At 46.2% G+C, this 15,561-nt stretch overlaps 1 protein-coding gene across 2 annotated transcripts in view; it reads left to right on the top strand.

The window, feature by feature from the left end:
• The window catches only part of LOC115178823 (probable helicase with zinc finger domain), a 65,829-nt gene that overhangs the window by 23,200 nt on the left and 27,068 nt on the right, over nucleotides 1-15,561 (top strand). For both annotated transcript variants that reach the window (XM_029740168.1, XM_029740167.1), the window contains exons 14-21: nucleotides 2,481-2,660; nucleotides 3,658-3,759; nucleotides 4,975-5,153; nucleotides 8,308-8,426; nucleotides 10,019-10,164; nucleotides 10,697-10,844; nucleotides 11,919-12,102; nucleotides 13,082-13,310. In XM_029740168.1, the coding sequence (XP_029596028.1) occupies nucleotides 2,481-2,660; nucleotides 3,658-3,759; nucleotides 4,975-5,153; nucleotides 8,308-8,426; nucleotides 10,019-10,164; nucleotides 10,697-10,844; nucleotides 11,919-12,102; nucleotides 13,082-13,310 (1,287 nt within the window). The remainder of the gene's footprint in view (nucleotides 1-2,480; nucleotides 2,661-3,657; nucleotides 3,760-4,974; nucleotides 5,154-8,307; nucleotides 8,427-10,018; nucleotides 10,165-10,696; nucleotides 10,845-11,918; nucleotides 12,103-13,081; nucleotides 13,311-15,561) is intronic.

Below are 15,561 nucleotides of genomic sequence, written 5' to 3'. Positions count from 1 at the left end.
CGTCCCCTGGAGCCCCAACAGGTACACACACACACACACCCACCGTCCCCTGGAGCCCCAACAGGTACACACACACACACACCCACCGTCCCCTGGAGCCCCAACAGGTACACACACACACACACCCACCGTCCCCTGGAGCCCCAACAGGTACACACACACACACCCACCGTCCCCTGGAGCCCCAACAGGTACACACACACACACACCCACCGTCCCCTGGAGCCCCAACAGGTACACACACACACACACCCTACCGTCCCCTGGAGCCCCAACAGGTACACACACACACACACACACCACCGTCCCCTGGAGCCCCAACAGGTACACACACACACACACACACCCACCGTCCCCTGGAGCCCCAACAGGTACACACACACACACACACCCACCGTCCCCTGGAGCCCCAACAGGTACACACACACACACACACCCCACCGTCCCCTGGAGCCCCAACAGGTACACACACACACACACACACCCACCGTCCCCTGGAGCCCCAACAGGTACACACACACACACACACACCCACCGTCCCCTGGAGCCCCAACAGGTACACACACACACCCACCGTCCCCTGGAGCCCCAACAGGTACACACACACACACACACACCCACCGTCCCCTGGAGTCCCAACAGGTACACACACACACACACACACCCACCGTCCCCTGGAGCCCCAACAGGTACACACACACACACACACCCACCGTCCCCTGGAGCCCCAACAGGTACACACACACACCCACCGTCCCCTGGAGCCCCAACAGGTACACACACACACCCATCCCCTGGAGCCCCAACAGGTACTACCCCCCCCCAGGAGTATTTAAATCTAAGCCTGGAGGTCTTCTGGTCTTCTGTTCTACCTGATAATTAATTGCAATCACCTGGTGTCCCAGGTCTAAATCAGTCCTTGAGGAAAATAAGAAAAGCAGGAGTGGAACTGGCTTCGAGATCCAGATTTGAATTAGCCTGCCATAGATCCTTCAACCCCTGTTCCATGGTGTGCAAACAGGTTCAGAACAGCCATTGATAGTCATAATCTGCCCAACAGGCCCCTTACTCACACTCATCGATCCATGTGAGGTTTTGACATTAATTTTGGCCGAGGCCGTTTTTTTATTTCAAGAAAGGTTATGCAATAACCTACGTGTGTATGTGTAAAATGTTATTCAAGCTTGCATACTCCTTTAGGTTAAGTATAGTAGGCTCCCTAAAACATGCATGGTAAATTAGATTTGCTAATACTTTCACACTGAACCGAAGTTGAGAAAGGTGCCCGAGACTAGCTGTCCTTGCTGACTAGGCGGACATTTTGAAAAGCTGTCAGTTCTCCCGGCTTTACATATCTCGTCTAATGACGGACAAATGTTGGAGGGCCACAGAGTAATCTTAATTGACACGAATCCGAGAGCCAACAATGTCAAGACTAATCTCTTGCTTCCAAATAACTCATTTATCTGGTTTCCTGAATATGATTAACACTGTATATAGGCCATGATTTAAAGATTTAATGGGCTAAAGCTTTTGCTACTGAAAGATCAAGTCAGATTCTAATTCCTGCGTTTTATATATGTGTTTTGCAGTGGTGGCCACAATTTAAATGCATAAATTGGCAATGGTTATTAGTACAATCACCACCTTAACTAACTCCATATGGCAGTAACCAGCTTTGGATAAATCCCACAATACTATGGGTCCATGTATGCTTCACCTCGCTAAGATAATGGTATGAGAATAAGTCGTGTTAAAAATGGGTTTTAAATATATGGAAAGTGTTGCCTGTTTAGAATAAGTAGGTTATATTGCTTGTTATGTAGGCCTAACAAAGCCCCTGCCTTGCCTGACTGCATGGTGTCTATTGACTGCCATGTTGATTGGTCATGAATAAGCTAATTGGCCAGCGCCAATGCACTTGTCTCCTGTCACCACCCATACACAGTGCTTTCGATCAGCCAGCCAGCCGGCCATTCAGCCAGCCATTCCAAGACCTCAACCCTCCTCTCCCCTCTTCCCTCAGACCTCATTACTCTGTGGGTGTAGCAGCCCAGCTCAGTTTTAAACCCTGACCCGGCTCTCCTTTCATCCCCACTGATCCCTGAACCCGTCCCTCTGCCTCTACCTATTCACAGCCCCTCCGCGGTGCTTACAGCTAGCTGCCTTTAGCAAGGCTGGGCCTGTATATGATCGACCGGGCGGGCTGTTCAGCTCCACTGGGCCAGTGCTTTCTAATGAGGACCGAGATGCTAGTAGACTGGCCCACAGTTTATCACACTTAAGAGGGTGTGTTAGTGGGGTTTGGTGTGTAAATGTGTGTGAGGGGACCATTGTGCCCTCCTTGTGTCAGGGACCCCATCCGCGATGCTGCTTGTTCGCCAGCCAGCCAACTAATCGACTTAGTTTCCATGTGAATCTCATCGCCCTCCTCCCTTCTTCCTCCCTTATCTCATCCCCTCTCTCTGTCAACCCTGCAGGCAGTGGGACGAGCAGCTGGACCCGCGTCTCAACGCCAAGCAGAAGGAGGCCATCCTGGCCATCACCACGCCTCTCACCATCCCCCTGCCCCCTGTGCTCATCATCGGGCCCTACGGCACGGGCAAGACCTTCACCCTGGCACAGGCTGTCAAGCACATCCTCAGGCAGGACGACAGCAGGTGAGGCGGGCACCACACAGCAACTCCGCTACGGCCAGATAGGTCGCTCTAAAAGGGCAAGGTTACTGCTGCTCCCGGGGGGCTACCGGCTTCCTTGGAGTTGACATTTAGTTAAGAAAACACTCAGGGTGACATTGTCAAGTTGGGTGTATCTTCCGATCAGAATGTGTCACTGAAAGCAATTGGGGGATGTGTGTGGGTTATGGGAATGTCCGTCCATTGGGATTGAGGCAGCGATTGGTTGGTTGATTGTGTTTGGATGGTTAATCTCCATTCAAGTGAACCACATGTTCAATTGGATTGTCATTACAACGGCCTGTTATCTCACTTCCAACAGAATGCCATGATGTAATAGAATGAAAAATGGCCTGAAGATTCACATTCTCTTGTTAGTACGGCGAGGTGCTGGCAGGAAATGTATATTGGCTGGTGTAAAAATAGGAAACGACTATGTTTTCTGTGTTTTTATTTAAGAAAATCCTACAATACATTGTGGCATTTGGCCTTGAACATGAGATACGTTTTTATTTTATAAAGCCTTCATACATAATAAAAAAAATATGTTTTGGAAAATGTGTTGGAATGCAATATTCATCTGAAACTTTTCAACTGACTATGTTAAATATTAAAGGGTGGGAATGAATTATGGATGTTTTAAAAGCCGATACAAGGAGAGTTATTGACCCCGATAGACTGTTATTCATCATCATGTTAACTTTTTGAGAAATAGGAACTTATTAAAGTCCACGGTCAGTGCACAACGTTCCTGCAGCGCTGTTTAAGGGACGTGTTAACATGTTCACTTCAAAATGAAGGTCCTAGAATTGTCAGTATGGCCTGAAAGCAGAAACAGTAGGAGTTCTACCTACGTGTCTTTTATAGTAATGGCCTGGAGTTTTTCCTTGGTCATATCACGTGGTCAACAAAATCTCCTGGCCATATTTATTTGTTAAAGGTCTCTTAATTGCTGACACATTTATCCCTTTTTCTTTCGCAGGGTCCTCATTTGCACCCATTCCAACAGTGCAGCTGACCTGTACATAAAGGACTACCTTCATCCATACGTAGAAGCGGGCAACGCGCATGCAAGACCTCTCAGGTAAGGGTCTGTAGAAACGCTCTAAAAGGGGTTCTTCAGAACACTGAGACCCTCAACATTTATTCCAAGATATTTTTTAAAAAAAATTCCCGTTACAGTACCCAACCTTGAGAATTCATTGCTTACAACATCTTTAAAGGAACATGTCTGCCGCCTGAAATCAATCCCCACCTCTTGTGAACAGTGTGCTTTCAAGCGTTCAGTTGTCCCTGCTGGCTGTAGCCTGAGGCATCAACAAACCCAAATCCGCTCATAGTTGTATCAACTGCATGGAATCGCAGTCAAAACCAATGATCGCTCAATCAATCAATCAAATGTATTTATAAAGCTCTTTTTACATCAGCAGATGTCTCAAAGTGCTATACAGAAACCCAGCCTAAAACCCCAAACAGCAAGCAATGCCGATGTAGAAGTACGGATGGATGGTATTGATCCGTCCACGTCATTGAGGTTAGAGGTGCAGTGGAACGGAACAGCGGTTGCCTTATGGCAGTGAGCTTGGCAGACCTCGATCTTTCTCAGATGTGTCCTGGCCTCACAACACAGCAGCTGTGACCATGAAGACTCCTACATTCCTCCCTTTCTCGCCTACACTCAATCTCCTTCCCTCGACGGCTGCTTCAGTGACTTCTAATCACAGTAACTGTAATCCAGCCCCCCCCAACAAAATAAAAATGTATCCCTGACTTCTAGCCAGACCCCATGTGGCAGTGAAGGGCCTGCAGGGGGAACAAATAACTTGTTACACTTGACTGATGGCCTGATACCAAGGGCTGTGTTGGGAATCCCGCTATAATCGCCATGTAATTGGGCTATCAGCCAATTTCTCCTGAGGCTTTGTGTGCTTAGCCAAGTGAGAAGGCCATAAGTGTACGTGCTGAAGGCGATACACACAGTTCTGTAGGTCAGCTAAATCCTGACGTGGCACAAAACCCCATAAGGAATGAGACAAGATACAACCAATGGAGTGTTATGAAAATGTCAGGACAGTTGCTAAAAGTATGAAAAGTCGAGATGTTGCTAATTTTTGTCTCTACTTGTCAATTGCAAGTTCAGCGATTGAAATGTTTAATAAATAAATAACCCCAATCACATTAAAACCAGTCAATGGATACTTCTCAATGTTAATATGTATCTGCCGCTTTTTGATTTTGTCAGCCCAGTTTATCTGGAATTAACCATCCCACTGTGTCTTCTCTCTCTCTCTGCCCCCAGGGTATACTTCAGGAACCGCTGGGTGAAGACTGTCCACCCGTTGGTGCAGCAGTACTGCCTGATCTCTAACACACAGTACACTTTCCAGATGCCAGAGAGGGAGGACATCCTCAGGCACCGCGTGGTGGTGGTCACCCTCAGCACCTCCCAGTACCTCTGCCAGCTGGACCTGGAGCCAGGTGAGTGGCTAACCGCTGACGTAGCATACACAGCTGACGCAGAATACAGTTGTGCTTGGTTTGCTAACTGCTTACGTAGCAAATATGGCTAATGTAGCAGCATATACTGTACTGGTGCTTTGTTTGCTAACTGCTTACAGAGCAGACATGGCTAATATTTTCTTAACTCTTTTTGAACTGCACTGTTGGTTATTAAGGGTTTGTAAGTAAGCATTTCATGCTAAAGTCTACACTTGTTGTATTTGACGCATGTGACAAATAAAGTTTGGTTTTATTTAATGATGCAGCATATACTGGTGCTTTGATTGCTAACATAATAAGAATACACGGGTAACGTAGCATACACGGATAAAATAGCATACATCGCAAACGTAGCACATAGATAAGGTGAAATACATAGCTAACATAGTAGACACTGGTGCTACAATGACTTGATACATTGAGCTGTATACCCACATAAATCAACATGGAATACACAGCTAACGTAGCACACAGCTAATGAAGCATATACAGCAAACGTTTCATACACTGGTGCGATAACTACTTGATACAAGGCGCTGTATAGCCAGGAACAAGTGAGCAATGCAACTGCAAACTGCGTGTTTTAAACAGCTTAGGCTACATGCAAATTGAATGCATTTACCAAGCAGTTTTGTTTTAACGAGCTCATAAAGTAAACAGAGTGACAACGGGGCCTTAAAACGACCCAGACACCCACGTACTGTAGCTACATGACACATCTCAAACCCGCCCCAACGCGTCGTTTGCTCACCCGCCACACCTTCCCCATAACAGCAGGAGAAGGCAGAGAGAGGGAAGAAGTAATTTTAAGATGGAGTATAAAAAGACGGTGAAAACAAACCAATTTGTCAGCGGCGAGCTAATAACCGTCTCTAATGTGTCAGCGGAAGGCTTTGTCTGTTGCTTAGGAACACCATCTGCCGGCATCGAATGCACTTTACTTTATTAGGGGCCCCCCCCCCTCGTTTCATCTATCTCCCGCGCTCGCCGTTGATGAAAACCGCCGACAAATGAGGCAATTGGGAGCCCCTCGCACTCCTTTGTAGTGATAACAAATCACCAATCCAGTACACATGTTGAACAGGTTGCGTTGTATCCTATCTGTTTAGTTTGGGCTTGTTAATCCCCCCTCCTCTATGGGCCAGGCTTTTGGCAGCCTATGGTTTGTCTGTATGTGTGAGACGACCGAGAGAACATTTTACTCCTAAATAGTCTACCTCCTAACACCACCGCACCCCCAGGGCTCTCCTTCCTCCCACAGCTCAGGCCAAATTCCACGGCCATTGTTAGACACATGATGGACAGCGGGTATCGAAATGCAATTTGTCCCCTGGTTCTTAGCCCCCCCCCCCTCCTTCATGTCCGACTGCCCTTGCTCATCAACAGAACAGAACCTGCCTTCCCAGCTTCGAGGCACACTACAGATTCTTATGTAATTACCCATGTACATCATTCCTGTACATTGTGCTGTTTTGCATATTTATGAGGGTGGAGCTGCAAGCAGCAGGGAGCGTTGGCGCTAGCTTCACCTTTGGCTGGGGTTAGAGGGCTGGGGTTAGAGGTCACCTGTAGTGCATGTTGTTAATAATGACTCATGACAATGGGAGGTGAATTTATGGGGCTTTGGCGCCTTTGTAGTCTCTTAACTGACGTACAGGGTGCCATTCACAAATAACCCTACTACAATAGATGGTAAAATGTGCTTTATATTTAATCTCTTGCTCAAGTGTGACTGCAGTTCCAACGCTCAACATGAATACAAATGCTATTGTGCGTTTGCAAAAGATTTTGTTGTAAAGATAAGTATGGCCTTACACTATACAGAACATGAATGCATTCCACCCCTGTCTGTTTTGCTAGTACCAAACGTTAAAGAAAAATCCACCAACTCCCTCAATGGATCCGTTTCTCCACCATCACACTGTGAACATGTTGAGGTGTTTGGACACGGCTGTACAGTGGTTGTTTCTTCCACCTCTCCCTGCCCGCTCTGCTCCGACAGTCCTCGACTAAGCCGTTTCATTCTCATGCGCCAAGCGGCGTTTGAGCCTTCTAAATCAGGGTTACCGCTCAATCCCTTTCGAATGTCTGCAATACCAGCTTTAGTGTGTGTATAGGGGCTACTGTCTGACTTTGAGGGAGAGAAAGAGATGGAGAGATGATGGCAGAAGACAGGCCCACATTCATCTTTTTTTCTGTGTCTTTTTGCTGTCTGCAATCACAAAGCCAAACGGATCAGAAACAAAAAAAGAAAAACTGTCTGTACATAACCTTCTCCTCGTGGGCTGAGCAATGTTTGAGTATTTTAAATCAGGGATACCACCGCTCCAACCCTTTCAAACATCAGCGAAAGCAACATTGGTGTGTAGTGGCTACTGGTTAAAGAGAAGGGGTAGAAGATGAACTAACCTTTTGTTGCTCCAATGTGTTTTTTGATTTGTGTTTGGGGGGTGGCAGGTAGCCTAGCGGTTAGAGCGTTGGACCGGTAACCGAAAGGTTGCTAGATCGAATCCCAGAGCCGATAAGGTAAAAATCTGTCGTTCTGCCCCTGAACAAGACAGTTAACCCACTGTTCCCCGGTAGGCCGTCATTGCGAATAAGAATTTGTTCTTCACTGGACTTGCCTAGTTAAATAAAATAGAAATCACAAAACCATACAGGCGAGACAAAAAAAAAACCGAGCTGGAACAAATATCCCATCTAAAGTAGACCTACAAAGTTTACAGAACGAATAGTAAATGAGTGCATTCGTAATGGTTTATTTTGGGTTAGAAAGTTAATGTCTGTGAATTTTTTTATATTTAAAGTGCAACAACTAAGACAAACACATCGGCACGTTTGGACCCCGATCCAAAAGGACCAAACTGCAAAACTGTACATAGCAGTTCTACACCACACAATATCAAAATCAGTCTTTATCCAATGAGGTTGTGATGTTACAAGTGTCATTACCAATGGCATCCACCATAAGCACCACAGACCAATGCATTGCTAATGTCTTGAACTTGCTAGCCTGCAATGACCCGTGCACCATTTGTTTCAAGGAGCCTAATGAATCCCCACCTCCATGGTAATTAATGGGTCATCTGACGGTGCTCTGACTGAAATGGTTTGTGTTCTTCTGTGTCCGCAGGGCTTTTCTCCCACATCCTATTGGACGAGGCGGCCCAGGCCATGGAGTGTGAGACCATCATGCCTTTCGCGCTGGCCAGCAAAAGCACCCGCATCGTGCTGGCTGGAGACCACATGCAGGTAAACTGCAGTTTAGGATGAGGTTTATGTCGTCATTGGTTTGAACAAACTCTGACCTTTTGAAACAAACTCTCACCATCTCCTTTTTTAGGGCCTTGAGTTTTTTTTTTGATCAGGCCTGACTCGTATTCTCTCATGCGAATTACCTCTGCAGTCCTTTGCCAAGCCAGCAAATAAAAAAACAGTGTATCGCCCAAGTCCTTTACATTTCCGTGTGCTTTGGACGTCGTCGTTAGCCTGTGGCCAACTTCACATTGGCCGTGAGTGAAACAGACTGAGGAGAGAAAGAACTTGGCAGAGAGATCATGTTTACCATTCACAGTCCAGTCAGATGAGGCAAACTGAACTAAACTCCCCCTGTCAGTCAAGCTTTGTGGAACACTCCAAAGTAGCCTCTTATTTCCATTTCTTTTTGTGTTCTGGACATTGTGTTTATTTTAGCGCGACAGGACAGGATTACGAGTGGGCAGTAGATAAATACACCCTGAGAGAGTTTAACCATGCGATAACGGTTTTAATTATTTCTCTACTCCTTCCTGCACCCTCTCTGAAGGAACAACGCCTTCAAACATGCTCAATTCTCCTCTCCTGCCTCTCCTCTGTCACTTTCTTTCTCTTGCTCTCTCTCTGCCTCTCTCTCTCTCTCCCCCTCTATCTCCCTCAACATCTTAATCTGTTGCACATTGTCTGTGCGCTACGTGTCTGTTGCCAAGGAGGATTTGTTTGCCCCTCCTCCTACTCTCTTCTGTCTTATCACTCTTCATTATGGGATGTTGTTTTGTCTCTCAGCTGAAAGAAGTAGGCTGGGAATAGTGAATCAAGGTCCACGGCTCCTGTTGACTTCAGGTCTTCTATCTGCTGCGTGAGCCTTATTTAAATGCCTGGCTGAACTTTTCCCCTGAGACTGGGAGGTTCAACCTGGAGCTAAATTACCACAAACGCAAAACAATCTAGTTCAGCCAGTGTCAGATTAGAGGTAATTGCTATTGGGGGGGGTTTTGTGTCTTCAGCGCATCTTAATCAAAGTTGCTGTTGAGGATGTTTCCGGAGCACCTCAACGTGTTATGCTAACTTGAACTATTATTATGTCATATTGTTGCGTTGTCGATACCATGTGTATCCTGTACATACGACGAATAAAACGGAACTTTACAAATCACGCTAATGGCCAAACGTCTCAGCAGAAATGTAGCTACCGATGATAAGATACTGGCCACAGGTCAAAACATTCTTCGATTTAGAGACGGTTGGACGGGAACCCATTGATTTGGAGCATTGAGTTATCTACACGGATTGCATGACTCGAGCTGTCGAAGAACAGACGACGTCTGTTCCGTAAGCCAAATGTACATTCTCTGAAACCAAAAGTAAATGTAGAATACATTTGGATCAAACCAAATATTGCCACAAAACATGTACAATCCCAGTTATATTGACTACAAATGCAGAAAAGACACAACTCCAGTCAGGCTATATCACCACCTGCACATCCCTGTTGCATTGAGAAGAAACAAAATTAATTTTACTCAATGTTTTTGGGTTGCCCTCACTTCTCTACCTCCGTCCCTCTTTTCCCTGTTCCCTCCCTCCAGCTCAGTCCGTTTGTGTACAGCGAGTTTTCTCGAGAGCGGAACCTGCATGTGTCGCTGTTGGACCGGCTGTACGAGCACTACCCAGCCGAGTTTCCCTGCCGCATCCTGCTCTGTGAAAACTACCGCTCCCACGAAGCGATCATCAGGTAGGTGTGAACTTTATCACGTCGCCAAGACGGATCCAATTTTCACCCTGACTCTGCAACGTCGTTTACAAATGAGAGATTTTATGCAGACAGGAAACTTGAGAGTTGACAGTTCCTCTTGGCTATCGACAGACATAAAAGCCCAATGTACACTGAGTCCCATGACCACGGTGTTAAACTATTCTCAGATGGGGATGTTGCCATTTTTAAGTGAAAGAAGATTACGCAATGGGTTTGAAGTGGTTTCTCCACTTTTAAAGTGGTTTTGGTATTTTATATAATGCTTTTCACTCACACACATTTCCATTTGGAGAACATTGTGAAGGCACATTCTTTACAAGAATCTCGAAAGTCGCTAGGAACGGCGAGGTACGCATGGAATGGAAAACTAACAAAAGAATAGCCATAATGCACGCAACCGTATCCGTATACAATGTTTCATGCAACCATGCCTTTCTCGACTGATGCAACTGTGACATTTTGTGAAGACCCACTGATTATTAAGTCTCCCACCCTCCCTCCCTACCTTCAGTTACACGTCAGAACTGTTCTACGACGGGAAGCTGATGGCCAGCGGGAAGCAGCCGTCTCACAAGGACTTCTACCCGCTGACCTTCTTCACGGCGCGCGGGGAGGACGTCCAGGAGAAGAACAGCACGGCCTACTACAACAACGCAGAGGTATAAACCGTTTTGTTCCCTGTACGCCACTGCCTTAGGACTGCATTGATAGAATGAATTGGTGAACTGAATTTTGATTAAACTGAATTAGTGCATTCATGGTGAATTGAAATGGTTAATGATTCAAAACACACCCCATACAGTCAACATTACTGTAATGTATTACTTGTGTCTCATATTATTTACTGTGCTTCACAACCACTGAATGCTAATTCCTTGTGAAAGCCCAGCATTTAAACCAGGCACTCCAGCGACTGAGTTTGAAATTCAGAGGTGCCTCTGCTAAATCTGAGGGGAAACTTGCCAAGTTGACCCCTGAACCCAGCTGACAGAAGCTGCCCAGTTAAATTGGATCTACTCCTATCACAGCGCTGGGCTAACCTGTCATAGACGCCACAGGAATTACCCTACCTCCCTTTGATGATACCGCACCTGTGTCAAACGGCTTCGGGACATTAGCATAATGTCATAGGTTTAGGTTGCCTTGATTTAAGCGTGTGTCCTGTTTGTCTGCTGATGTGACGTTTGGATTCTCCTAGTTTTTTTTTCTTCTCTCCTCTCGGCTGAAAAGGCCCCTTGAGCAGCAGTAATTTCCACCGTCTCTTTAGTTCTTCCTTCTCTCTGAGTGTTTTAAGCCCTGGTTAAGTACTTTGATGACTCATAAATAATGGCAACAACTTGATTTAAAATTGACTGTCTCCTGCTTTGCACTTGTAAAGATTCAATTGACACCAATGGAAGACACAGGTTTTTGGCGGGAGGCAACGGGGCCGAGGCGGGGCGCCCTGCCTTCCAGGACAATTGTTTCTATCCAGCTCGAAGGACCTTGAAAATGCGCGCCACCTTGTAGTCAGTGGGGAGTAGGGTGAAGTTGCCCCTAGACGCTGATCTTGGGTCAGTTTTGCATTTCCCCCATTTATGGTTAAGGCTAATATTGGGGAGGGGAAGCTGATCCTAGATCTGTACCTAGGGGAAACTTCACCCCAGAGAGATAACGGTTTTCAGACATGATCTATGAGAAACACTGGCACTTGTAACCAGTCTCACCAGTCTCTCCCTCCTGTGTTACTCCAGGTGTTTGAGATCGTGGAGCGGGTGGAAGAGATGCGCAAGAAGTGGCCGGTGGCGTGGGGCAAGCTGGACGAGGGCAGCATCGGTGTGGTGTCGCCCTACGCCGACCAGGTATTCCGCATCCGCGCCGAGCTCCGAAAGAAGAGGATGCACGAGGTCAGCGTGGAGAGGGTGCTCAACGTCCAAGGTGAGAAGAATACTTTATTTAATCCATTTCCTTACAATGAGATTTGTGTTTATTTCATTTAACTTACGACACTACATTCCGCTGTAACCCATGGCACAGATGGCCATTTGGCACATATTTGCTATCAAATAGAATGGGAATGTCAATACCGCAATCACAATGGAATTGTAACGATCAAATCCCATACTACTCATACACTGAAGCATTTACAGGACTTTCACTGTGGAATTTTCCCTTCTCCCATTTTTAAATTCTGTTTTGGCATTCTAAGACGGCAGAGATTTTAAAGTGTGACCCTTCACATTTCTACCCGACAACACCGAGATTCTCAGTGACCGTGTGTGAGATGTGGGGCCGGGGCAATTGGCAGCAGCACTTCACATCCTCTCTCCTAACATAGTCTGTCTCTCATCTCCCAGCTAGCAGCTCCTCTCGTCTCCGGGACGAGGCTAATGCTCCCACTGGCAACACACACTCTCTCACACACACACTCACAGCCATACGCTGCTGCTTCCAGCTCATTAACTCTCTCATTAAGGAGAAGATGCAGCGATCAGGACGGATCTCACAACACACAGCTGTCTCTGTTTCTCAATGTGGTGTTGGTGTACAGTACACACACACACACACTAGCTGGAGTTTGGGTGTGAATAGTTTTTTTTTGTATTGCCAAACTCCTATGCTTTATCATGAATCATTTCTGCAGTAATTGGATCATATTTTGGGTCATGAATGATGCCTGGTCGAGGTACTTGGCTCATATAGTTATTATGTAATGAATTAGTAATTATATTTCTATGAGATTAATATCCACAAAAGCACACTGAATATGACCAGTAGCACTTAGTGACCTAATGAAAAAGCATTGTATGAATGCAATTCATTACTAAAACCTTTGCCATACGACACACTAGCTCCTCAGTGTTGGCTGAAAACTAAGGTCTAAACTGGCCTTGCATGTTCCCCTCCCTCTCTCCAGGTAAGCAGTTCCGGGTGCTCTTCCTGAGCACAGTGCGCACGCGGCACACCTGCAAGCACAAACAGACGGCCATCAAGCGCAAGGAGCAGCTGGTGGAGGATTCGACAGAGGACCTGGACTACGGCTTCCTGTCCAACTACAAGCTGCTCAACACGGCCATCACTCGCGCCCAGTCTCTGGTGGCCGTGGTGGGAGACCCCATAGCGCTCTGCTCGGTGGGCCGCTGCAGGTACAAAAAAACTACCAGGAAGTGTTGTCATGGGTTAGGGCCCTGTTTTGAATACTTAACTTCTTATAGCTGAAATCCCGTTAACGGGATCGGGATCCGGTTTAATGGCAGAGCGCCAAATTCAAAAATTATAAAAAATATTTAACTTTCATACATTCACAAGTGCAATACACCAAATTGAAGCTGAACTTCTTGTATTTCTAGCCACCGTGTCAGATTTCAACAAGGCTTTACGGCGAAAGCAAATTACGCTATAATCTGACGATAGCGCCCCAACAAACAAACACTGACAATCATATTTCATCCCGCCAGGCGCGACACAAACTCAGAAATATAATTCATGCCTTACATTTGACGAGCTACTTCTGTTGGCACTCCAATATGTCCCATAAACATCACAAATGGTCCTTTTGTTCGATTAATTCCGTCGTTATATATCCAAAATGTGTTATTTGGCGCGTTTGATCCAGAAAAACACCAGTTCCAACTTGCGCAACATGACTACAAAATCTCTCATAAGTTACCTGTAATCTTTGACAATTTTCAGCAAACAACTTTCCTTATACAACTTTAGGTATTTTTTAACGTAAATAATCGATAAAATTTAAGACGGGATAAACTGTGTTCAATACCGGAGGAAAACGAAGTGGAGCGTGCTTTCAGGTCACGTGCCTCTATCAAAAAGTACACTTCCCTCGAGCCTCATTCTGAGCAGAGCTACTTCATTACACAAAGGAAAAACATCAACCAATTTCTAAAGACTATTGACATCCAGTGGAAGCGATAGGAACTGCAAGCAACTCGCTTAGAATTCTAGATTCTCAATGAAATCCCGTGGAAGAGAGTGACCTAAAAAAAAAAAAATATCCTGGATGGTTTGTCCTCGGGGTTTCACCTGCCAAATAAGTTGTGTTATACTCACAGACATCATTCAAACAGTTTTAGAAACTTCAGAGTGTTTTCTATCCAAATCTACCAATTATATGCATATCCTAGCTTCTGAGCCTGAATAGCAGGGAGTATACTTTGGCCACACTTTTCATCCGGATGTGAAAATGGCACCCTCAAGCCATAAGTTAAATTAATCCTTCCTTGAAGAAATCCCTGATCTGACTGGATTGGTGAAAACTATACGGTAGAACTGTTGTTTACACCTATCAATCTGGGTTAGATCAGTGATTACTCCAAGGGATGGTGGAAGGATGGGTGTGTTTTTATGGTACTCAAGCAGGGCCTGGAGTTTTCCCTGGTCACGTCCTAGTCATCGGAGTATTGCACTTGACTAGGTTTTGCTGTTTTCATGTTCCATTACATGTTCTGAAGGCTCACAGTAAATATGTTAAGCTTTGCAGTGTGTGGGTGGAAGGGGCACAGTCAGTGTGCCAGCTGTGCAGGAAGAAGTAGCACAGTGGGGGTATATCTCCCTGCCAGGCAGGCTCGCTCTACCTCTGCTCCACACACTCATTCACACACCCTCCCCAATCCCTCTCCAATACACGCCCGCGGAGTGTCAGCTTAGGATGACATCATCTGACCGAGCCGTTGACATCAGCAATGTGCTCTGTTTCTGGGTTGTTTGTTTTGATAATGCTATCATATTGTAGGAGGGGTAGGGCAAGGGGGCACTACTTAGTTTTTCTCCAATGGAACTGAAATATTGGGGGGGGTAGTATTGAATTTGGTGTTGCTATTTGTGACCTACAGAGTTCTCATCTTTGCCCTGAATGGAGTTAAGCCAAAATCGACACTTTGCCTAGTTCTGTGTTGTTTACGTCTGAATATTTTCCCCGTATTCAAAGCGTCTTCAGGGCTGGGGCACAGATTCTGCTACCCCATTCCCCATTGCAAACACACACACAAACAACACCCCCACGGCGCTCACCGACCCCCAGCTGCAGTCCCTCTCTCCCGTTGCCGTGGCAACTGTTGCGCGTCAGCCAATCGCGGCATCCGGCTGCGGCAGTTGTTTAGAAAATGTCTCCCCCAGTTAAATCAATGGCGCTAACGAGGAAGAAGCTCTGTTTAGATGGACTGTCTTAATGCCTGGAGAGGGGGGGGACACCCCCAACATCAAACTGTCAACTTTAAAAAGAACAGCCCAGTGGACTGGTCATGGCCCCATAGAGTAGGCTGCACAGTACAGACGTGCACACACACACACACACACACACACAAACACACACACACACACACACACACACACACACACACACACACACACACACACGGCGGGTGGGAAAGAGGAGGAGCA

The sequence above is a fragment of the Salmo trutta genome, chromosome 38 (genome assembly GCF_901001165.1).
Source record: "Salmo trutta chromosome 38, fSalTru1.1, whole genome shotgun sequence".
In the NCBI taxonomy this organism is placed as follows: Eukaryota; Metazoa; Chordata; class Actinopteri; order Salmoniformes; family Salmonidae; genus Salmo; species Salmo trutta.
This window is presented reverse-complemented; position numbering and strand designations above follow the sequence as displayed.